This window comes from Ictidomys tridecemlineatus, chromosome 3 (assembly GCF_052094955.1).
Source record: "Ictidomys tridecemlineatus isolate mIctTri1 chromosome 3, mIctTri1.hap1, whole genome shotgun sequence".
Lineage (NCBI taxonomy): Eukaryota > Metazoa > Chordata > Mammalia > Rodentia > Sciuridae > Ictidomys > Ictidomys tridecemlineatus.
The window spans coordinates 144,925,114-144,950,874 of NC_135479.1; the positions used below are offsets into that span (position 1 = coordinate 144,925,114).

General features: G+C 37.9%; 1 protein-coding gene across 1 annotated transcript in view; it reads left to right on the forward strand.

Annotated features, from left to right (window-relative positions):
* Hacd2 (3-hydroxyacyl-CoA dehydratase 2) overlaps window positions 1–25,761 on the forward strand; it is a 90,548-nt gene that overhangs the window by 48,919 nt on the left and 15,868 nt on the right. The window contains exon 4 of the mRNA XM_005338884.5: window positions 6,724–6,812. Within this exon, the coding sequence (XP_005338941.1) occupies window positions 6,724–6,812 (89 nt within the window). The remainder of the gene's footprint in view (window positions 1–6,723; window positions 6,813–25,761) is intronic.

Sequence of the window (25,761 nt, forward strand, 5' to 3'; positions counted from 1 at the left end):
GTTTATCATTGCTTTCAGGCTCTGTTTGTATTACACTCCAGGCAGAAACTTATGTTTCTCTCCAGATCTAGGCCCATTAACGAATATTGTCAGGATTTTATTGATTCATTAGTATCACTTTTTGGAGGAAGGTTTGTTGTACCTTGTGGGAGGAATTGGGCTATAATCGGTCCTCTTTTTTGTTGGCTAGCATTTTTTAAAATATATGGCATGGCATTAAGTTGTACCCATTCCTTTTTGGTTGCTGCCAATGATGTTGCTATTTAATGTTATTATTTTTGATTTTGTATATTGGTGTTTGGTTAGGGAGATTCTATGATCTGGTTTCATTTATTAACATTTACTTAATTCTTTAATTTCTGGAACTGACTTTGAGTCTCTTGCATTGCTTTGGTCTGGTCTTATTACCCATGTATTCCGTAATGTTTGGCTCCTCCCGTGACTGTGGCCTCCTGCTCCACCTGAACACTGACCTGCTGTGTTCTCAGTCTTACCTTGTCTTTCCAATGTTTAACTTTCAACCTTGTCTTTGTCATATATGGCCAGTCTCCCAACCCCTCAAACCCATTCCATCTGAGGGAGGGCTAGGAAGGGAAGATTTCCAGGACTGCTCAGCTTTGTAGTACTTGGTGGTTTGGGAAGTCCTCAGAGCACCCTGATTCTGGGAAAGGCAGATTCCCTTTATACAAGCTTTTACTACACACATGCACAGCTGTTTCTTCATCTGCTTCACAAGTTCATTGCCCTTTCAACATAAATTCCCATGATTATTTCTCAAGTTATACCCTTTCCTTGCCAAAGATTTGCCCTGCTCACAGAGATCTCTTTCTGAAACCAAGATGTGATTATGCCATTTTCTTATTTACAAATATTTAATATCCTCACATTGCCTTTAAGAAAAACTCCTAAAGATAAGAGTTACTGAAGTACCTAGGTTACAGCCTGAGAATGTGAGCCCATGCAGGGCTTTGTCTTATTCACCATTTACCATTGTATCCCAGCTTGGTGGGCAACACTTGGCACAGAATGGGTACTCCAAAAACATTTGTCAAATAAGATAATAAATAATAGGTGCCTCACAATCTTATTTGAGTGAATTTGATCTAATGAGTGCTTTCTGATAAGATTGCAGAATCTCTCTTTGTCATCTGAAAACACTGATTTAAGTAATCACCAACAAAAAATCTGCAGTTTGAGTTTTAACATGCTGGGCCATTATGTTTAAATGAGACATAATGGTATATAAATGCAAATACAGTGGATTGACTGAAAGACAAAAGAAAGAGGACGTGGCCTGCCTTATCTATCTGTAGTCCACATTCCTCAAGGATTTGTGTAACATGGCACAGAATACAATAATATAGCGTGTAAAACCTTTAGCTCACAATTTTGTGGCTACAAAGTTGAAAAGGATAACTGAGTTATATAATTGTTATCATTGGTAAGGGGCAAACATTTCATAACATTAAGCTCTAAAACAAATTTCCCACCTGGGGCTTTATGAAAGGGGCAAGTGGCAGGGTGGACATTGTATTTTATACCATTCCTCTATCAAATAAGAGTATATTTTTTAACATTTTCTCTCAAAATCCACCTGATAGTAACAAAAAGCCCAACTCCTGGCTGCCAATTCTATGCTGAGCTAAGATAATAGGGTTCATCTATGTGTCCTCCTACTGTTTGTCCAGCTTGAAGACAATGATGGACTTAGATCTTCCAGCCTTCCAGGGGTCTTCCTTATAGAAAGGCCCTTTCTTTCCAAGCAGGTGGCACACGCCTGTAATCCCAGCGATTCGGGAGGCTGAGGCAAAAGGATTGCAAGTTCCAACTCCGTGAGACCCTGTCTCTAAATAAAATACAAAAAATAGAGCTGGGGATGTTGCTCAGGGTTCAAATGCCCCTGAGTTCAATCCCTGGTACCAAAAAAAAAAAAAAAAAAAAGATGAAAGAAAGGACCCTCCTTCTTGCTGGCCTTTTGACTGACTGGTTCAGTAAAGCAGTCATTTTGAGAGTGTGCTGTCAGACAAGGGCCTAAACCGTTTGCTGGGTGATAGGTGAGGTGGATGCATCTTCCAGAGAAACTAAGGGAGAGTTGATATGAACCACATCATTTGGGAGATTCAAGTTCCCTAGTTAGGGACTGCAAGGCCCAAGACATCTCAGCCACTGCATCAAACCAACAAGTGTTCAGCTTTTTAATCGTTAATTAATCTCTAAATTTACTGCCAAGGGTGTACATTCTTATATATTGCTAGTGGGAGTATAAATTCCTAACGAACATTCTGGAAAGCAATTTGGTAATGTTTTTCAAGAGCCTTAAAGACATTCATACCATTTGACCTAGTACTTCTACTTCTGGGAAACTGTCCCAAAGAAATAATTCTTATTTTTTAAAAAAAAGAATTCTAAAAATTCTTTAAAAATTCTGTTACTTGTACTATTTCATTCCTTCACTTATAATATGAAGAAATTGCAGGCAACTTAAATGTCCCACAAAAGGAGAATATATAAACAAGTATATATTCACTCAAAGGAATATCATGACTCACATTAAAGTAATTTGAAAAATAGAAAATTCTTAAAGCATTGAATGAAGAAAGCAAAAAAGTATAAATAATAGTTAACCTGTGCTTTAAAATATGATTAAAGAAAAGAGTGGTGGGGACTATACCAAAATAGTAAATCATTGTTTTTGGATACTAAAACTTGAATTTTTTAAAATTTTTGGTATCAGGAATTGAACCCAGGAGTGCTTAACCACTGAAACACAATCCCCAGCCCTCTTTTTATTTTATTATTTTTTTTATTTTGAGACAGGGTCTTGCTAAGTTTCTTAGAGCCATGCTAAGTTGCTGAGGCTGGCCTTGAACTTGGAATCCTCCTGTCTCAGTCTCCTGAGCACTGGGATTACGGTGTAAGCCATTGTGCCCAACTAAAATTTATTTTTAATAAGAACATTCTGATAATTTTTGTTTAGCATTTTTAAGAAAATTATCTAAAATTATCTATAAAAGAGATGCTTTACGATAGAGGAGAGATAATTAATAATCTGTGCTCACCTAAATTGCAGTACTCTGTTCCAGACCTTCCAGGTCACCCTGTTTAAAGTCAAACTAAGCATTCTGATTTTGACACCAGAAAAACCCATTGTTGTTCAGTTATTAGAAAAACTGTGCAGCTATTATAAATAAATGAATTGACATTTGGGCTTATTACCTAGTCTCCTGTGGTTTTGATTAGTATGAGTCAGTCTCCCAGAGCCTGGTTCTTGCTGGTGAGTGGGATAAAATCAGGTTTTCAAACTTGTAAATCTGAAGTCCAGCTCCTGGACTGCTCAGTCCGCACCACAACACAGCAGCAACCCTTGGAGCACCACTGCAAATAGCAACAGTCCAGCCTGTGGCTTTAGTGGCAAAAGAAGAAAGAACAAAAATGAAACGAAAAATCAGATTATTACGTGGTGAGCTGGTTTTTGAGTTTAAAAAAAAAAAAAAGGCAAAACAGCAGTGGCAGCTAGAAATGGTGGTCTTTCCATATAGTAAATGCTTAGTAATTCATATAAACAACTTTTAATTCTTAGTCCTTTTTTTTTTTTTTAACTTTTTCTTATTTGAAGTATGATCTGGCTAAGTATATTCACTAAATGTTTGACTCTCTAATTAGCTTCTTTAGCTGTATTACATAATTACATAACCAGGCATTGTACTTCACTCATACACTTATTTTTTTTAATAACAGCTTTATTTAGATATAATTCACCCATTTACAGTGTATAATTAGTTGTGCAACCATTACCACAATCAATTGTAGAACATTTTCATTACCCCCAAAAGAAATCCATTAGCAGTTGCTTCCCGTTTGCCTCCATACTTCCCAGCTCGGGGTAACTATTAATCTTTCAATCACTATAGATTTACCTATTCTGGATATATAAATTAAACCACAAAATAGGTACTGGCTTATATCACTGGCATATATCACTGGCTTCTTATTACTCAGCATGTCTTCAAGGTTCATTAATATTGTGGCATGAATCAGCACTTCATTTCTTTTTACTTATTCATTACTTTTTATTTATTTAATTCTAATCTTTCTTTTTATGAATGTGCCACATTTTATCCATTCATTATTTATTCATTTTTTATTTCTACTTTGAGGCTAATATGAATACCACTATGAACATGCATGTACAAGTTTTTATGAAAAAATATTTATTTTCATTTATACACATATCTTGAAGTAGAGTATGATGAGTCTATCAATAGCTTTTTTTGAGTGGCTATACCATTTTACAATGCTACCAGCCAAGTATGAGGGTTCCACTTTTCCACATCATTGCCAACACTTGTTGTTATCTTTTTTATTATAACCATCCTATTTTGTGTGAATATCTCATTTTGATTTGGATTTGGATCTCCCTGATAACTAATGAGGTTCAAACATGTTTTCATGGGTTTATTGATCATTTTTATGTCTTCTATGGAGAAATGCCCTTTCAAATTATTTGCCCATTTTTCAATTGGGTTATTTACTTGTCTTTTTATTGTCGAATTATAAGACTTTTTTATATATCTTAATATAATTCCCTTATTACATATGATTGCAAATATTTTCTCCTCTCTATAGGTTGTCTCCACTTTACTGATGATATTCTTTTAAGCATAAAAGTTACTTTTTATGAAGTCCAATTTATTTATTTTTCCTTTTGTTTTTGGTGTCATATCTAATAAAAGCTATTTTATTCAAAGCCTCAAGATTTACACCTATGCTTTCTACTAAGATTTTTATAGTTTTAGCTGTTACATTCAGTTCTTTGATCCACTTTGAGTTAGTGTTGATACATGCTGGGGAAGTGGTTCAGTCCCCCCACTCTTTTTCTTTTTACATGTGGCTCTTTGTTCCAACATCATTTGTTGAAAAGACACTAATTTTTCTATTGAATTGTTTTGGCATCCTTACTGAAAATCAAGTGCCGGGCATAGTAGCACACATTGATAATCCCAGCTACTGAAGAGGCTGAGAAAAGGGGATTGCAAGTTCAAGGCTGGCCTGGGCAATTTAGTGAGATACTGTCTCAAAAAAAAAAAAAAAACGCTAGGGATGGTAAAGCACCCCTGGGTTCAATCCCCACTATAAGTCAACTGACCATAATGCATGGGTTTATTTCTGGAGTCTCAGTTCTATGCCTTTTATCTATATATCACTATATTTAAACTTTTTTATTCTTTTTATTCTACAAAGATATATTGGGCACCCCTGTATACCAGGCATTGAGCTTGACATATTCATGTTGTTTGCTTTTGGAAAACAAACTGTTCCTCTTCAAAACCCAAGTTTTCTTTAATAAATTCATTTTAGAGTTAATGAGAGATAAAATGATTTGTGCCAACCCATAGAGACATTTATAGATCTGATTTATACCTGGTCTCTGGGCAAGTTGTAGTTTGTCTAACTATAAAAATGTTCAGAAGTCTGAGTGCATAGAGAGGTTTGGAAGAATGAAAATTGGTCTAGAATAGTTCAGTGACTGAGGAAGATGAAATTAGTCTTAAAGTGGAAGGAGGACCTGCAGCCAGGCTGAGGGCTCCAACAGGTGTGGAGTTGCCCGTATGCAACTTGAAAGGTTCAGGAAGTTGGTAAGCATAGCTGTGGTGGTAGTGAGTCCAGAAACAGAAGGGCTGATGGGTTGAAAAACCCATAACTCTACTAACTCCTCATCAGTGTAAAGTTATAAGGAGAAAAGAATGTTTAGAGAAAAAATTACTTATTGCTGGGTTTAAGATAAATGAAGGGAGACAAAAATTCTATATAATGATGGTAGTTCGTCTTTATTTAATGGGGATTATGGTTGTAGCAATTGAAGGGATAGGCTAAGCCAAAGAAATGTAAGCTTAGCAGAATTTGGTGATTATCTGAAATAAAGATGTTCCAGTGCTATAAATTGAGGACATTGGGAGAATAATTGTATCCATTCTTGTAATGGACAAGGTAAGAAGAAACAGTTTTAAAGATAAAGATCTGTAGCCAGTGCATGGGTACACGAAGCTAGGGAGGCTGCGAAGCTAGGGAGGCTGAGGCAGGAGGATCACAAGTTCAAAGCTAGCCTTAGCAATGGTGAGGTGCTAAGCAACTCAGTGAGACCCTGTCTCTAAATAAAATACAAAATAGGGCTGGGGATGTGGCTCAGTAGTTGAGTGCCTCTGAGTTCAATCCCCGGCACCAAAAAAAAAAAAGAAAAAGATAATGATCTCTGATTTTGCTATGCTGATTGGCAAAACATACAAGTAGATAAAAGGTACTCAACCATTAAAGAGTGTATCATAGCTAATATCCAGGAGCTTTCAACATTTATTAGACACAGAATTGATTTCCTACCCACTATTTATTTGTTTTGAAACCCATATTATAAATGAACCTTCATTGCTCTATTTTAAAGATTGAGTAGTAGTTTTGTTGTAGTTGATAAATGTAAAAAATATAGTACTTGGTAATTGGTTTTGAAAGACTTAAGAAAAGTAGCCAGATTCTGTGGGTACCATGCATATTATTATTGTTTTGAGGGAGGAAAAACTTGAATACTTACTACGTTAAATTTAGTGTGTATATCAATACAGATATTTTATTTGCTCAAGACGGTTTTGGTGATAAAAACATTTAAATTTTAATGTTTTAGAAATGTATTACATGATGAAACTTATTCATTCGTCCTAAAATTTCTTTCAGGAATTGTTCCATCTTCCGTTGTCCTGACTTCTTTCCAGGTGATGTCAAGAGTTTTTCTAATATGGGCAGTGACACATAGTGTCAAAGAGGTAAGTAAAGTAAAATAATACTACTAAGTTGGCTTTTCTTCTGGACATGTTGGTTATGGTTAAAGACAAGACTCCAGCTCATGCCAAAATAGCAGAGATTAAAAAGTATGCATGCCCTGTAGGAATTGGGTCCAAAGTGGAAAACATACCCCAAATCTTGTAGTGTTGCTGATTAAATGGCAAAATCCTGTGATCTGATTCCTGTGGAGGTTCCTTGTGGTCTGCAACTCAGTTACATTTTTCTAAGAGCTTGTTTCTATCTCAACATAGTAAACTCTGGGCATTTGCACCTTTATAGTAGGAATGGAGACACTGGTTTCCTCTTGGAGCAGTTTCATCTTCATGGGACCAGGATGAACAAACTTGTTCCTACCCAGCCCTCTGGGGCTTGTAGAATTGCCAGATGTGCTAGGTACGGCAGTTCTGAGTGCCTAGGTGGTGGTAGATACAAAGCAGGCCCAGGGACAGTCTGCAAGAATTGAGAGGCAAAAGCACTCATCCCATGGGTGTAAATCTATTCTAAGGTATTTCTTGCTAATGTGACCTTGAGGTAGAGTACCTCTAGATTACAAGGAGGATTCATTTTTCAGTTTTTGAGTCCTAATAGCCTATCACTAGCATCACTAGATTCTTTGGAACTCATGAAATTGCTTATCTGTCAGCATCTGGTATGTTCTTTGTCCTTTATTCTTCTGAAATCCCTGTCAAAACATTTTTTTTCAAGATGTATTTTGACAATTTTATTTATCTTTCAACTAACGAGATTTTTTAAAACGTTTTTATTGCTCTATGAAATACATAAGAAAAAATGCACATAGCTAGTAAGTTCTTAGCCAAAGTTTAATCAACTTTAATTAAGAGCTATTATTTTTGTTATATTCACATGGAATTTGCAGATCCACAGGCTTTCTTTTTTAAGATCTTGTCTCCTTCCTTGAAGATGTCTAAACTATCCTATGGAGGAAGAAAATAAAACAATTGCTTACATTTTTTAGTCATTGCATTTCTTTATATAAAAAAAAGTTAAAAGAGAGACAGGGAAATAAATTCTCATACGGCAAGCATGTTGCCCTTTGTTCTCTTATTTATGAAGTTAAGAAAGTTGCATTACTTGTAATTGCACGTCATCTCTTCATTGACTATGAATCCTTTCTATAAGTCATTTTTAACCCTATATTTTTTTCTTCCATACTTTTGTATATATACTGCTTCCTTTTTGTTTTAACCAACCAAAATAATTTTATTTGTCTATAGTCTCAAGTAAATTAAAATTTCTTCTCAGTATTGACTCTATGTCCCCTCTCCCCTCCACACCATGCTGGGGAACAAACCCAGAGCCTCATGCATACTAGGTAGGTGCACTACCACTGAGCTACCCTCAGCCCTCATTGACATTCTTAGACAGGTAATATGTGCTTTCACTAATTAAGTGTATGAAGGTATGTGAAGCCAAAGTATTGTCCACTAGGAGTGTTCATTCACTTTGCCAAAAGATAGTCACACATGAATTATCCAGATGCCAGTGCTTTAGCTGCTTGCTTCAGTGACCATTCCTCTGTATATTAGTGTGTCCACCAAAGGAGCTGAGCAGGTATTTCAAAAATACTTAAAATTCAAATCAAGTAGTTCTCTTAGTCAAATTGTTGTTAATAACATTTGTCAGCATTTCCTGGGCACATCATTAAAACTTGTTGGCTTAAAAAGCTATTAAATGTGTCTGCAGATTACAGGTACATGAACCTGACCATTGTCCTCCCTGCCTGCCAGATGCATAGACTTGACATTTAACAGATGGTTTCAAATATATCACATTTGAGCTTTGCAGTATATATTCATTACATTTGCATATTCAGAATTTTTCTTTGCAACCAAAGTGACCCAATTTCTGCTACCATTAGCATATCATTTTTTGAAGAGCATCCTTTCTGTCTTTCTGTCACCTCCAGTCCCTTGTTTTTACATATATCCTATTGATTAGTTGACTTAATCTTTTCTCATGGAAATAGAAATCAGTGTTTCTGCTGATCCAGGATCTCAGTTCTTTTCTGTGAACAGAACCCCTCATTGATTGTTTTGTTTATAGCAGTAGATTCCCTTCTGGATCTCCCCAAGGTTCTGACAGCTGTGTTGAAAGTCTGTTGTTTTGACTCTTCAGAGGCCAAGCTGCTTGCTATCTGTCACCTGTTCCTCAGCCCCTTCTCTTGGCCAAATGGTACTTTTCTTGCTCTGGGGTTTCACAGTAGCTGTAATTCAGTTTGTTCTGTACAACATTACACATGACTTCATTCTTCTGTTTCCTGAAGCATCTTATTAACATCTCTATTTTCCTTCCATCCAGCTCTGCTTACTTTAGCGGTGGGAACCATATAACTAAAGCAGACAGAAATTGACCTCAGAAATTACTGCTTAATAAAATATATCTCATTTTCTCATAGTAATGTTTAGCATTTTTTCTTGGTACTATACAGTTTCTTTTTCATAGTCCCTCTAAAGGAGACAGGTGGAATTCTTTGTTTTCATCATATTCTGTATGGATTTGACTTGTTCCACCCTTGGTGGCCTGATCGTGTTCCTCATGCTCATTCCCCTTGTTTTTCTGTAATTATACATGCTGTGCTAAGGTACAGCTTTTAAGTCAAGACTTGACTAGTTTCACATTTGAGTATGTTTCCTTTCAAGAGGCCCCTGTAGGACATACACCCTCACTTGTCATTTTCATTCTTTACCCCATGGAATGCTAGTCACGTAAATGTCATCGTGAGCACTGTGGAAACTAAAGGTGATCAGATAGTTTTCTTTTGACATATAAAGTTTCATCCATCAGCTAGTGTGACACCTGAGTCAGCAGGATGTTAAAGAAAAAATTGTGATCTCTATACTCAAAAGGTTTTTCTTGAGTTAACTCAGCAAATAACCTTCCTACCTTTTTCCTCTCAAAGTCCCTGATCTATGAACAAAGAAAAGCTCTGACTAAACAACCATCTGGGGAGTAGAGATGGGGATGGGGAACACAGGAGTGATCTAGCAGATGTCCATTTCCAGGGTTTCCCAGCTGTCTTACACCTGAACTGGCTCCTTCCCCATCCTTTAGCCAGGCTGACCACTGCTGTGGCCACCTGGCATTTGCTCCCTCACCTTTGTTTGGGTCTGCCTTTGTCTTTTCATTGAACTGAGACAGGATTGGCATTTTCAAAAATGAACTCCAATGGGAAATGCCACCTTCTGTACCTTACCATGACTCCCCTTTAGAAAAAAATAAGGGCACATATTCTTCATTGTCCAAAGAAAATTAAGCTTAGCCCCAGATTCCTGACAAAGATAGCTCACTGTTCTATTCTTTTCCTGACTAAGCACTCTTTGGAAAGCCACCTCAAGTCCTCTCCTGAGTCCTTATAGTGAGATCATATAGTAAGATCCTTATAGTATGTTCCTGGAGCAGAAGTGCCATGAGGAATAGTTGAAGAAGAAGCTGCTGGGCTGTCACTGTGGCTTTATCCCAAGGGCAGTGAAAAACCTCTATACTTCACTAGGGGTAATCTGCATAAATACTGAGTCTTCTCTCCTTGTCCTCATCATTTTTCACCATTAGATAAAGGGATGTTTTTTTCCACATTCTTCTGGAATGTTCTGTGAATTCTGATTTCTCCAGGTGGCTACTTCCCACTTCTACGTAGCATGCTGCTGAGCTTTGTGAGACTTAATATACAATTCTAGCCATTTGGCCAGATGCTTCCGAAAATTTATAATCAGTGTTGACTAGGCTCAGTGGCATACAGCTGCAATTCCAGCTATTTGGGAGATTGAGGCAGGAAGATCACAAGTTCAAGATTAGCCTACACAACCTAGCAAGATCCTTTTTCAACATAAAAAATAGAAAGAGTTGGGGATGTAATTTAGTGGCAAAGAACCCCTGGGTTCAATCCCTATTACTGTGAAAAAAAAAAATCTTGTAATTAGTGTTTAAGAAAGTTAGTAACCTCTAGTTCCTTATAACTATACTGGTTGTTGTTTGTATTCTATATAGACAGCTATATCATTTATTCTTGACCACCATCCCTGGAGGTAGGTCATAGCCCTCCATTTAGAGTTTAGAAGCTGGAAATGCTAAGTGACTGTTATACCAAGCAAAGGGCAGAGTTAGAGTTAGATTTCTGAATCCCATGTCTTCCTGCTACATCAGAGTTGCCTTCTTCTGGTTCTTTGAAAATGCGATGTAAACACATCCTTATGTTCCTTGTGCTGACTTTCCTAGCTGCCCTGTGGAATGGAAATCCCTACCTAAGATCCAGGAGTGAACCGCCTCTTAAATAGTTCTATCCTGTTGAAGGATTCTGTTAAATCAGTGTGCATCAGTTATCAGCCTTCTCTTGGTGCATATCTGTAATACTTTGATTTTCCCTCTTCCTCCCCAACTCCCTCTATCTCTCTTTCTCTGTCTATCTCCCTTTCTCCCTCCCTTTGTTTTGTTTTCATTTTTATTGCTCAAGTTTTTCTGGGACAAATCCCTCCAATTAATTGACCCTCTTCCTCAGACATTCCAAGATAGTTTTTCAAATGAATTTATTCACTATTTGGACCAGAATTACCCAGAAGGTTTTATTAAAAATACATATTTCCAGGAGTGGGATTGTGGCTCAGTGGCAGAGTGCTTGCTTAGCACTGTAAGGCACTGGGTTCAATTCTCAGAACCACATATAAATAAATTAAATAAAGGTCCATTGACAACTAAAAATATTTTTTAAAATGCACATTTCAGGTCTTACTCTACACTTAACATTGAATTCGAGAGTGGGGCCAGGAAATCCACATTTTTCAGGTAATTACGTGAATTCTGAGTTTTGAAAAATGCCCTTAGATACCTGTGTGTTGTGCTGTAATTTTTATTTAATTTTTCTCTTCTTATTTTTACTTCATTTATATTTAGTTTACTTGAAATTTAACCAGATCTCAGCATCTCTTTCCCAAATCCAAGAGCCATTATTTTAAAATTAAAGTCTTAATCTGGGCCAGGGGCACATACCTGTTATCCCATTCTCCTGAGGCAGGAGGTTCACAAGTTCCAGGCTAGCCTAGGAAACTTAACAATACCCTGTATCAAAATTTTGAAAAGGGGATGGGGATGTAGAGCACCTCTGAGTTCAATCGAGGTACTGCCAAAAAAAAAAAAAAGAATTAGAGGGTTTTTTTGTTTGTTTTGTTTTTGTTTTTTAAATAAAAATTAGAGTTCCAAGCCAGGCAGTGGCACATGCCTGTAATCTCAGTGGCTTGGGAGGCAGAGACAGGAGGATTGTGAGTTCAAAGCCAGCCTCAGCAGTTTATCAAGGCACTAAGCAACTCAGTGAGACCCTGTCTCTAAATAAAATACAAAATAGGGCTGGGAATGTGGCTCAGTGGTCAAGTGTTCCTGAGTTCAATCCCTAGTACCCTCCCTCAAAAAAAAAAAAAAAAGAAAAGAAAAGAAAAAGTTCTCTTAAACTATTTGGTACAGTTCCAATGGAGTTTCTGGTGCCTACTCCAAAATCTAGTGTCTTTGCTAATGAGCAGGCTTGAAGAGCCCACCTTTGAGGCATAGGGAGATCTGAAACTACCACATCAAAGAAGCAAGACTAATCCTTGTTTAAGAAAGAGACATAAGGAATCCAACTGCTTTGCGCTGGAGAGGAATTGCTGGGAAGGACTCGCTAAAGGGCCTATGTTTCATGCTGCCCTGCCACCACGGCAACCCAGAGATATTCAGCAGGGCATTTCCACCTGAAGCAGTGCTGTGCCAACATCTGTCCTCCTGAGACTTTTCAAAAAATGTCATCCACCCGAGACAATTTTATTATCTTCTACATAGTCAGAACTCGGTGTTCTAGAGCATGGAGGCTTGGCATCCATGACGTACAGGAGGAGTTGGTGAGATCTGGCTTTGCCACTTATCTTGAAACTTATGACAAAGCACTTCAACTTTCTAAGGATTATTCTTATCTTTAAAATGGTGATGCTAATATCTGACCCGTCTTACATCATAGTTTTTGTGAAGATGAGAATATATGCAAACAAGGTAGCAGTATTTAGAAACCAAGATCTTAAGCTTACAATATTTTGCTAAGCAGCTTCTGAAATCCCTTAAAAAGGGGTTGGTGTTGGAAGAAGTACCACATCCTTATAGATGGAACACAATTTTCTTTTTTTTCCTTTCTTCTTCTTCTTTTTCATTCATATGGAAACCAAAACACTAGATAAACCAATACCCTAATTTCCCCATTCCTGTTCTTATGTTGGCTATCTCATGGGTTTTCTACTCTGCTGGGTCCCTCAGATGGGACTGCAGTGAGCTTGTGTTCTTTCCCAACTCCTGAGATTGCTCCTCTTATTAGCCTCTTTCCTGTGACTGCCCATGTTCCTCATCCCTAGTGACTAGTGTGGTTTTCCCAGGACGCGCCACCCATGAATGGGGCACAGTGAGGCAGAAAGGGCAGCCACTTCTCCCTGTTGTTCAGTGGAGAGCTGAGAAGCTGTATCTGGAGGCACATCATTGCCTCCCCAGGTACTGGGCCTGGACCAGAAGCTGTCTTCTAATTCCTGTGCCCTTTCCACAGTGACATTACATCATAGTTAGGAAAAGGCTATTGAGATATACTCAGTATCCTTTGTTCCCCTTGGAAGATGGATGTCTAAAATTCTCCATCCTATTCCATCTGTTTCCTTACTTTCTATTTTAAATATTTCTGTAGGTGGATTTATATCACCTTCACTTTTAAAATTAGCACCACTCTAAAGGTAAAAAAAAAAATTATTATTTTATTGTTAATCAAATACTGTCAAACTTCAGGCATCTCTTAGGCAAATGTGGTAGCGTTTCCACATCTGTTAATTTGGGGCACTTAAAGATTGTATTATGGCTTGGGGTTGTGGCTCAGTGGTAAAATGCTTGCCTACCATGTGTGAGGCACTGGGTTCGATTCTCAGCACTGTTCATAAATAAATGAATAAAGGTCCATCAACAACTAAGAAAAAAAAAAAGATTGTGTTACTTACCTCATTGCCAGTTGGTTCCTTTTGTCATTACCTGTAGTTGGTCTGGGTGATTTGGGCAAAATCAGAATGTTTGTTTTTCTCTCAGTGTCTTTCTCCTTGTCAATTTCCAACATTTTCTTGTACTGTGTATAAAGATTTTATTTCAAAAATATTGGAAAATATTTAGGTAGATCCCTTAGGTTCACTGCTGCCATTCCATGTGACACCTTTCTCCCAATTTCTTAGATCCTTTTTAACCCTTGGAGAACTTCACTGGAACTCATTTGTTGATCAAACTATGACTACTGCTGGGCATGGGGATGCACGCCTGTAATTCCAGCTGCTTAGCAGGAGACTGAGGCAGGAGGCTCACAGGTTCAAAGCCAGTCTCAGCAACTTAGTGAGGTTCTAAGCAACTTAATGAGACCCTGTTTCAAAATAAAAAATAAAAAGAGCTGAAGATGTGCTTCAGTAGTAAAACACCCCTGACTTCAACCCCTAGTTCGTTAGAGTCCCCCTTACCCCACTCTCATGACATTTGGAGCTTCTGGGGACATTTTCTTTTTCTCTCCATCCCCAAGGGCTAAAATTTGACCTATGCCATTCCCAGTTGTCAATTGAAAAGGGCCAGTTACAGCAGACACAGTCCCTGAAAGGCCACAGTTGTCTTCATGTTGCGAGAACTCACTCAGGAGGAAGGGTCAGAGCCCACCTGCCTCAGCCCACCCCATTCCAGAGTGGCCTACTAGTTACCTAGTCCCTTCGGGACAAAGGTTGATCAGCTCCTCCCTTTTCCTCTACTCCAGGACTTTCAGGTTTGAGGTTTTTTGATGCATTTTACATTTTAATTAGTCTTTTTTTTTAAGCATTATAGAAGCCCCCTCTCATTTAATTTGTGTTCTGGATGCATCAGTGCAATCTCCTATATTACTCCTATTTTTCTGACAAAGAAACTTGTTAGAACACATCCTTTTAGGCATAAGACATGTCCATGCTATTGATCAGTATCTTAATATATGTGTCCTATTTGCCAATAACAGACAGCTTGTTTGTAGCCAAATCTGGTTATTGGCCATCCTGCAATTAACATACATGCCTGACTTTTGACATTAGGGAACTGTCATGGAAAGGGAACTAGAGTGAAAGAAGAAAAGAATTGTACTTGGGCTTAATAGTTTCTAAATTGCACGTGAGATTTATAGACTGGGACCTGAGTTGGTTTAGTTATGAGTCAGCAGCTTGAATTCAGGAATAACACAGAAACAAAGCTCAGTGTCATGGAACTATGCCCACTAGTCTTATCATCAGTAGAGAGTCATCAGACACTGAATCCCAATGTTCATATCAGCTCTCATCCATGGTTTCAAAGTGAAATGGATTAAGATGCTTATTTAAATTGTTTATTTCAAGCCCCTAAAAGGAACTTTTTGGTGCTGTATAGTAATGGAAAGAGGTTGGTACAACATTTTTCTTCTTTTTTTTTGAGTTTTTTCTATCCCAGCACTGTCCAGTAGGACTCTGTAATGATGGAAATATTCTATTTGCCTTGTGCAGTACAGTATCTGCTAGCCCTCTGCAAATGCTTTGAGTGCTTCAGTTGCAGTTAGGATAACTGGGGCACTGAATTTTAATTTAATTTTAAATAGCCACATGTGACTCTAAGTTAATGCACAGCACAACTCTAGCTATTTGATGTGATGTTATTTATTTCCCATCCTTTTTATTTCAATTAGGTTTTCATTTTCCCCCCTCATTTATGTATGTGAATGATGATATGATTTAAAAAAAAAAAAAAAAGGAGCAGCAGCAGTCTTGGGCTGGGGTGTAGCTCAGTGGTAAAGTGCTTGCCTAGTATATGTGGGGCCCTAGGTTCAATCCCCAGCACCACCACCAAAAAAAAAAAAAAAAAAAAAGAAGGCAGTGGTCAGAGAAAATATGTAATGTATCTTTGATATGCTTTGTTCTTTGAATCAAGGTTTTTGTTTTTAATTATTGTGTACAAATCCCAAAAGTAGCTGTGGGAAGTGGCATTGATGGTATGCTCCTCATGTGGTAGAAAAGTAGCAGATTGCTCACCTAATGGCAAGCCAGGATGCTATGCTGGCCTCCTCTTTTAGAGTCCTGCAGCCTGGCCTCTGCCGTGATTCACCATAGCAGAACATCCCAGGTTCACCTTGTGGAGAACCATGTCACATGCTTGTTCTCTCTGTTTTGAGTTAAATGGTGCCATAGAAGTACAGTCAGTGTTATTATCTTGTTGAGTTTGAAGAGTGTTGTTTCCCACTGTAAAAGTGAGATGATTGGCATGCATCGTGAGCATTGCTAAAATATGTCAGCAAAGCCAAGAAAAGTTAAAAGTTATTACCTATAAACTGCTTTTAAACACGTGTGCTCCACAGTACAATGAGTGGCATTTTTAAAGCATTGATTAATATTCATTTGAAAACTTTTAATATGTGCGAGGAGGAACTCTTATTACTTACTTCTTTACCAAAGTGGTCCTTTGTGTACCATAGCTTTTTAAAAATGACTTTATTTTAAAGCATGAGAATGGATATCAGATAATTAATTAAAAAATACATAAACTTGACATGAATACCTGTACTTTACCAGTTCCTATAAAATATATATAAATTGTGTTTCCATTTCTTCAGGGGAGAAGGTTCATTAATCATTTTTTACTTATCTGTATCAAAAAGTCCTGTATTCCAAAGTTCTCACTATAAGCTGTGATGCATCTCCAAAAAGATATAATAAAGCCTGTCACTAAGTTGTCTGCATTTTCCAGAGAAAGGACCCTTTTCAAGTCTGGAGTAAAACCCTGGTGCACTTCTGGAATTTGTAAGGCGTGACTTGGTACACTTATGGGTGTGTGGGTGTGTGGGTGTATGTGTGTGTGTGTGTGCATGCTGGTAGCACGCTTTGCCTTTTAGGAGGGGAGAAAAACTAATTTTTAGGCTTGATACATGACAGAGTTTTAGCTTTTGTTTTCTTCAGATTGCTGCCATAAATGTTTGTTTTTAACAGGACAAACCTAGGCCTTTTCTCCCTTTTACCTCCTTTTGCTCTAACTTATTACCAGAATAACCTGAAACTTGAAACTTGTGCATCTCTTTTGCCTTCTGCATTGGTCCTGTTTTATTAGGTCAGGTTTAAGGTATCTTCTCTTGAGGTCATGTTTCAAAGAACAATATATTCAGAGCACCAAGTGTAGAAAGTAATCCAATTTTAAGTAGCACTTATAGGTATAAAACTTCAGAATTTTTTAGGATGTTGCATTACATTTGTATAGTTGCACTTTACCGCCTGTAGCAGAGGTTATCAACTGGTAACAGTTCTACAAGGGGTTTTCAAAGAAAGACAAGGGAACCGGTGTGGGATGAGGTATACAAGCCACCTCACAAGAGCAGCAGCATGGGCCTTAAGTAGTGATTGCCCCCTAGATCCAGGGTTAGTGCAAATTTTTAAAGAAAGTCCTGGAAATCAAGATATTTTAAATTTAAAATCTCCCAACTAACAGCTAGTGTTAGTGCAGATTTGTTTAAAGAAAAGGCAGAAAAAATAATTTTCCAATTTTTAAAACTGGTTCAAATATTTTTAAAGTACAATACAAATCCAAATAGAACATACAGGGACCAGGACCATTGGTTACCATTTTGATATTTCTGCTCCAGGAGATGGTATTTATAGCCTTTATTTTTATTTCCTATCTTGAAATTTTTGCAGTTATTACATTGTCATAGAACATAAAAGAACCATGACATTTCTGAGCATATATTGCCAATTTTATTTTCTTTTGACATTTCACTTACAATGATAAATCCTGTCCCCTCTGGAATACAGTTGTGATTCTGTATTTGGAGGTTTGGGGGTGGGCTATGGGATAAGTATGCTCCAGCTCTTCCCTTGGGTCACAGTAATCTCTTTTGGGGAACATTGTTCTCTGGGCTATTGATGCTGTAATTAAAGAAATATTTTAGGATATTTAGATTGGTTTAGAGACATATATGGTCAAGTTAGGACCAAATATGATCCCATTTTTATGCAGTCCCTGTGCTTGAGTTGAGCCAAAGGTGATAGTTGCATGAAAACTTTTCAGTTAATAATATGCTCTTTGGAGGTGAGAGACTCAAAATAGGACTTAAAAAGACTATTGGGAAGGGCCCAGCAGCTGTGCAGTTCCTTAGACTTCTCATAATTGGTAGATGTATATTAACCTTTTCACAGAAAGAGAGAGAGAGAGAGAGAGAGAGAGAGAGAGAGATGACATCTCTTAACCAAAAACAAACAAACAAAAAAACAGTAGCACAAAACTTTTTTCTTGGTAATTAAGCCTAAGAGGTAGCCACTAGTTTGCATTGAGTCCCAGAGTGACTAGCATAGATAGAGGAGAACTTAATATGTGTGAATTGCATTTCCTTTTGTGGAATAATAATGGTATCTTCTATTTATTAAATGGCAAGCACTTTGCTAAGTACTTACTGTTTTTCTAATCTACAACAACTATGCAAAGCCAAGTATCTCAGGTTTAAATATGAGGAAGCCAGTGGTAAAGAAGACAGGTCACTTGCCCCAGGCCATGCAGTTAGGAAGCTTAAAGGACTGTTTGATTCTACAGTAGCCCTTGATGGGAAAAGGGACCAGATATAGTGATTAGCTAGTTTACTGGAGGTACATATCACCCTTCCTTCTTGTTTTTCCAGAAAATGAGCTGACCACAAAGTAAGCATTTAGAGTTAGACTAATGGGAACGTTTCTGCATTCAGAGCTGCATGCCTGGCTTTGTCGTAAATGCAGAACCTATCATGCATTGCTTGTTGACTGCATGCTTACATTTTTCTTATTGCATGTTCAGAAACTTTGATTTCATGACCAAGAATTGTTTGGGGAGTCCAAAGCCATCATCTACATCAAAAAATAGTCCTTCATGGGGCTGAGGTTGTGGCCAGCAGTAGAGCGCTCACCTAGCACGTGCGAGTCGCTGGGTTCGATCCTCAGCACTGCGTAAAAATAAATTAATAAAATAAAGATATTGTGCCCAACTACAACTAAAAAAATCTTTAAAAAAAGAAATAGTCCTTCAATTATGTTGTAGTGATAAGATTTTTTAACCAGTTTTCTTTGTCACTGAAGGTTTTAAAAAAAAATCTATATAGATAGTTGCATATTTTTTCCTTTAAAGAGGATGACTATTAATATTTTCCTTATTTAACCTACATTTTCCATAAAAAAAAAGGCTTAGTATTTTCTGGTTTGTTCACCATGTACCCTGTTGTGGATTTAATAATGAAACCATGAAGGGTATTTTATAGGTTAAATTGTCATGTAAAAAAACTAAAACTAATCCAGACATTTTTACAAAACCACCATGTCAACATTTATTACATTTCAATATCTTTTTTTCCAAGGATAAAATTCCTTTAAATAGTTAACTAAATTGGTTACCTTTTTTTATCAAGCTGGGTACAGTGACACACACCTGTAATCCCAGCAGCTCAGGAGGTTGAGGCAGGAGGATCCAGAGTTCAAAGCCAGCCTCAGTAAAAGTGAGGCACTAAACAACTGAATGAGACCCTGTCTCTAAATAAAATACAAAATGGGGATAGGTATGTGGCTCAGTGGTTGAGTACCCCTGAGTTCAATCCCCAGTACTCAAAAAAAAAAAAAAAAAAAAAGATCTGATCAAGTTAGAGAATGGATCAAGATTGTCCTTAGAATCACTGTATTTTCTTTCCCAGTCTTCAGCTGATGTCACCAACCCAGTACCAACTCTGGGGCCCTGTGCTTTGCTGGAGAGCTGGTCTCTCTGTCCAAGGCTGTTCTGACCATATCAGAGAATAGGCAGGCTCAGACAGCATATGGGGTGCCATCTGTTCCTTCTTCATTCAGCAAATGCTGAGTGTCTTCTGTGCCAAGCATAGGATACATGAGAAAGGAACAGCCTGACTGCTGCCCTCACAGGGCTTCCAGCCTCGTACCAACCAAGCAAAATCAGGCTGACAGCAAATACGAGTGGGTTAACTGAGAAGGCGTTGGAGGGGGCCAGGGCACAGTGCTGTGACCCCTATAGTCCCCAGTTAAGGGACTGTACCAGCCTGCTCCAGTTCCTTTGGAGCTCTGCCAGTCTCTTAGCTCCAACTGCCATCCTTTATGGAGTGGTCTAGAAGTTTCTGTGAATTAACACATGTAAAGCACTTAGAACAGTGCCTGGCACATAATAAGTGATCAATAACTGTTTCCTATGTGTTGGCTATAATGTAACTTAATCTTTTCAAAAAAAAAATTAGTGACAAATTTCCATACAACTGTTTTTGAAGTCTTTTTTTTTGTCCTGAGGTTTATAACAGATATAATTGACATTTCACATAGAAATGAATATGTTCTTTATGCTTATTAAAAGAGTTTCACAGTAGCTGATGAAAATTTACACATAGTTACTTTTATTCTACTTAAGGAATAATTAGCCCTGCTAATGGGAGCTATCATTATCTTAATCATCATTATTATCCTAATCTAAAGCATTTATTAAGAATTTGATTTTGTGTTTTAGTTAAGCTAGCCCTTCTTCAAAGCAAGTTTGTGAGCCAGCCCTTGACATATTTATGGCCTAAGACAATAGTAATGCTGATACAAATTGAGAGTCAGCTCTAAATCCCAGTCCTTCTTTCTTCCCTTACCCTCTGTTAGTGTGTCCTTATTGATATTTTTGGTTGTAAATGTTCTTGTCTTTGTTAAAATTACATAAGTATCTCTTCCAGCACACTCTGAAACAATATGTGTAGCAACCAGATAAGTTTTTGTTTGTTGTCTTTTGCTTCTAATATTGTCCCAAGTGGTGCTTTAAGTTTTAGGTGATTTTTAAAAGATTGTTTATTTGGAAATAACTTCAAACTTCCAGAAAAGTTGCCAGGATAATATAAAAAGCTCCTATATTCCCTTCACTCAGATTCTCCAGCTATTAGCATTTTTTGGTGTCTGTTTCGTTGCCTACTCTCTATGTTGTCTTTTTGTGACCCTGGAGAGCTGCTGTATTGATTTTCTATTCCCTAAATACACAAGGTTGGGTTTCAGGCACTCATCATCCACCTGTAGCCCTCCAAATCAGAAAGTCAACCTTGGCCCAACACTACCACTCAGCCTGCGAGGCCCATTCACATTTCATTTACTTTCCAAACAATGTCTTTTTTCCTTTTTGGAATGACAGATATTCTGATCTTTTGTGCTGCAGTAATTACAAGGACCCACAGGAGAAGGAAACATGCGGCACTGTGGTATCCCTGCCACGTGTTTACATTTCCTTGTCAGGCCTCTGGCATTTCAGTCTGGAAGAGCTTCTCCTTCATGTTCTTGACAGTTTTAAAGAATACATTTTTTTTTAATAGTTACAGGTGGACATAATATCTTTATTTTATTTTTATGTGGTGCTGAGGAGCAAACCCGTGCCTCACTCATGGTAGGCGAGCGCTCCACCTCTGAGCCACAACCCCAGCCCCTGAAGAATACATTTTGTAGGGTTACCTGCAACTAGACACATCCAGTGTTTCCTCATAACCAGTTCCAATTATGTATTCTCGGCAGAAAGACCACAGAGAGGCACCATGCTCTTCTCAGGATGTAGCATGACTTCCCATCCAACCCCTCATTATGATGACCTTAGTCACCTGGTTCTGGGGAGTGTCTGCCAATTTTCTCCACCTTCAGTTCACCATTTCTTTTTATTGATTAGTATTTTGTAAAACTAGCTCCTGTCTGTATCAACCACTTCTATGATGGTTACCAATGGTGATCATCTATTAATTGACATTCTACTCTAAGGAATAACTTGCTCTTTCTCTCATTTATTTGTTTTATCTTTATCAATTTAGACTAATGAATTCCTATAGGCTTCATTAGTCCAAATTGATGTAAATGTCAAAATTATCTGTGATTTGGCCAGTGAGAGCTGTTTCTCTGTGTTCTTTCAATTTGCCTTCCTCATTCACTGAGTATTTCCTTACTTCTTGCAACAAAAAGATCTCCAGACTTATTTTGTACTTTTCCCACCCTGGCCCTGGAATCAACCACTTTATCAAGGAGCACTGGTTCCTTTTAGTGTAAGATCTGAGTAGTTGAGGTGCTCATTGGTACTAACATTGTGTCTAGACCCTTTCAGCAGAGGAAGCTAGGGCATACTTCTGTATATGTATGTATATGTATATACACGTGTACTCACACAATATACATATATATCTGAAAGTATATAGCTATATTACAGTCATACATAAATTATGAGTTCATATTGATCCCTCCAATTATAGTCTAATACCTCAATGTTCCGTCTAGCAGTCTGTCTTCCATGTTTGTAAATAGTTTCTTCAATATTAAGAAGCTCATTTTCCTTAATATATTGATTTACTTGTTTATTTGGTTTAATTTATTCCCTGTACCTGATTTTCAAACCAAATGAGCCATCTCTTCCACCCGTCACCTCTGTGTCTTTTCCTTACCCCTCCCATCCTCAACTGCCAGACTCTGGTTCATACCTGTGTGAGACCCTTATCACCTCAAGTTTTCAGCTGCCATACTGACTCCTCCACATGGAAAGGGGGAGAGGAGGAATCTTAGGCGAATCTAAATACCTACCCAGAGGCACGGCTGAGGTCATGGGGATGATCCCCTCTCTGGAAAGTCAGAAGTTCCCTAATAAGGCATTCCTTTGTGTTTATGAGTTTGTTTCTATTTTGAATTGAAACTATATTTTGTATTTTAGCTACTACATATCAGAGATAGAAAAGAGAAACTTATGAGATAGATTTTGATAAGTCTTGACAATAAATTAAATGCAGGAAGTAAAACAGGGCTAAAACAAACAAAAGAAGATTATTAGCAAAGCAAGGTTCAGGGAAAAAGATTCACACTCACTTTAGGGAATTCATTAGGGAATTCATTGTTTCTTATGTTGAATTCTTGGATTTTACCTTGAGTCATTTAATTCATAAGAAGTCATCTCACAGACAAACAGAGATCTCTGGATACCAGGGACCTATAGTTTTCATACTTTCCTCAGTCCTCCACATTAAGCTTCTTGTGCCCAGTTGCCCTGGTATCTAGATTTCATCCTGCGTTCCCCTTTAGAGGGGCCTATGTTATTGGAGAACCAGTGCTTTTCATGACAATAGATGACCATCACATTTCAATATTTGTTCTCCAGGCTCCTCTTATATTGGGTTTTGTCCAAATGTTCCCAATTTCTAAAGAGTTTTTCTTCTTCTTCAACAGGTATTATGAGGGTGTGTGTGTGTGTGTGTGTGTGTGTGTGTGTGTGTGTGTGTGTGTGGCCTGAAACTATTGTCAAAACTATTCAAAGTTTAAGGGCATAGACCTGGGTTCCAATTCTGTAAGCCTCACTCTCCTCACCTGTCAAATGGGAATTCATGTGGTAATATGTGTTTTTTAAAAAAAAGTGCCTGGCTGTATGTAGTAAGAGCTCAGTAACTTATTGGGCATAATTTTTATTGTTTTCTCAGTAATTGTTAAAAAGAGCAAAAATGGTTTGTAAGTGGGTAAAGAACTTGAATAGAAACGGCCAATAAATACATGAGAAGATGCTCAGTGTCACTAGTCATTAGGAAGGTATAAATCAAAACCAAAATGAGGTACCACTTTACATTCATGAAGATGGTTATTATGTAAACAAAACGAAAGAAAGCAAATAACCAGTGGAGAAATTGGAACTCTTGTACATTCTTGGTAGAAATGTAAAATGGTATCGCCATTATAGAAAGCAGTTTGGCAGTTCCTCAAAATGCTAAACATAGAATTTCCATATAATCTAGCAATTCCACTCCTAAATATATAATCAGAGGAATCGAAAGCAGCCACTGTGTGTACCTATACACCAGTATTCATAGCAGCATTGTTCATAATAGCCATATTATGATTTGGATATGAGGTGTCCCCTGAAAGCTCCCCTTAATGTAGGACTAAGGTAAAATGATTGGATTATGAAAGCTATGACCTAACCCGTCTATCCTGGTTTGAATGGACTAATGGGGTGGTAACTATAGCCAAATAAAGCCTGACTTGAGGAGGCAAGTCACTTGAAGCATGCCCTGAAGGAATTCATCTTCCCTGTGGCCCTTTCCCCTCTCCTCTCTCTGCTTCCCCATACCCATGTCCTGAGCAGCTTCCCTCTACCACGCCCTCCCACCACAATGTTCTGCCTCACCTTGGGTCCAGAGCTTTGGACTCAGCCGACCATGGACTAAACCTCTGAAAATGTGAGTCAAAATAAACTTTTCCTCTTCTAAGTTCTTGTCAGGTATTTTGGTCACATCAACAAAAGGCTGACTAACACAAGCCAAAAAGGTGGAAACAACCCAGATGTTCATCAACAGATGAACTGATAAACAAAATGGGGTTTGTACGCAATGAAATATTCAGTCTAAAAAGGAAATAAATTATGTTGCATGCTACTACATGGATGAACGTTGAAAACATCGCCAGATGAAATAAGCCTGGCAGAAGGATGGTTCTGGATGGTTCCACTATTATAAGGTACCTAGAATAAACACATTCTTAGAGAAAGTAAAATACTGGTCTAAGTTAGGCGAACGCAAGGGGAACTGTTGTTTAATGGGTGCAGAATTCCTGTATGAGATGATAAAATGGTTCTAGAAATAAATAGTGGTGATAGTTGCACAGTATGGTGAGTATACTTAATACCAATGAATCATACGCTTAAAGATAATGAAATTTATGCTGTCTGTATTGTGTGTGCAATTTGTAACTTGCACACACAAATAAATTACTGAGATTTTTAAGATGTAACATGAAAAAACTGCTTGTACATATTCTTACAAAGTCCTTCATTTTTCCAAAGTATCCATTGGCTATAAATAGTCGTGTGCTTCATAACATTTCAGTCAACAATGGATCCTATGTCAGTCAGTCCCATAAGATTATAATGGAACTGAAAAGCTACTATTGCCAGTAACCCATTGTCACATCATAGCAGATGTGGCTCACATGTTTGTGGAGATGCTGGTATAAACAGATCTATGCTGCCGGTCTTAGGAAAGTATCACATACAGTCATGTATACTGGTTGTATAGTAAGCTACATCACTTGGGTTTGTGTGAATATACTCTGATGTTATCATTATAATAAAATCACACAATGACCAAATTCTAAAAAAAAAAAAAAATGTATCCAAAGTCAGGAGTTGAGTTACTGGGACTTGGGAGGTAGCTCAGTGTCAGAGTGCTTGCCTGGCTTACATAAGGCTCTGGGTTCAGTCCCTCGTACCATAAAAAGAAAGAGAGATACAGCACATTACTGCATATTGACTACCCCTCTAATACACACACACACACACACACACACACACAGTCTGTCAAAGGAAGGCTAAAGAAGGACATTTGTATGGTAAAGAGGTCACAGGAAGAGGAAAGTTGGGAGGTTGTGAAACTTAGAATGGTTCACCTATGAGGCCAAATTAAGCCTGCAATTTGTAATAATTTTTACATTTCTAAAGATTGTAAAAAACAACAAAGATAAATAAGTGATAAAGTCTGCATGTAGTATACAACCCAAATTATTTATGATCTAGTGCCCCTTTACAAGAAAAGTTTGCAAACACCTGGTCTGGAATGTTGCTCTGGACTGAACAGTGCCTCCCCAGCCCTGCCCCCCACTCACATAGCAAATGCATAAAGCCCTGACTCCCCAGGGGATGGCATTTGGAAATGGGGCCTTTGGGAGATAGTTCCGTTTAGTGAGGTCATGAGGGATCAGTGCCCTTACAGGGATGCCAGAACTCACAATCCCACCCCTCATGTGAGGGCACATCGGGAAGGCAGCTGTCTGTAAGCCAGGAAGAGAGTCTTCACCAGAAACCAACCAAGCTGCCACCCCAGTCCAGGTTCCAGCCTCCAGAAAATATGAGAGAATAGATTTCTGTTGTTTT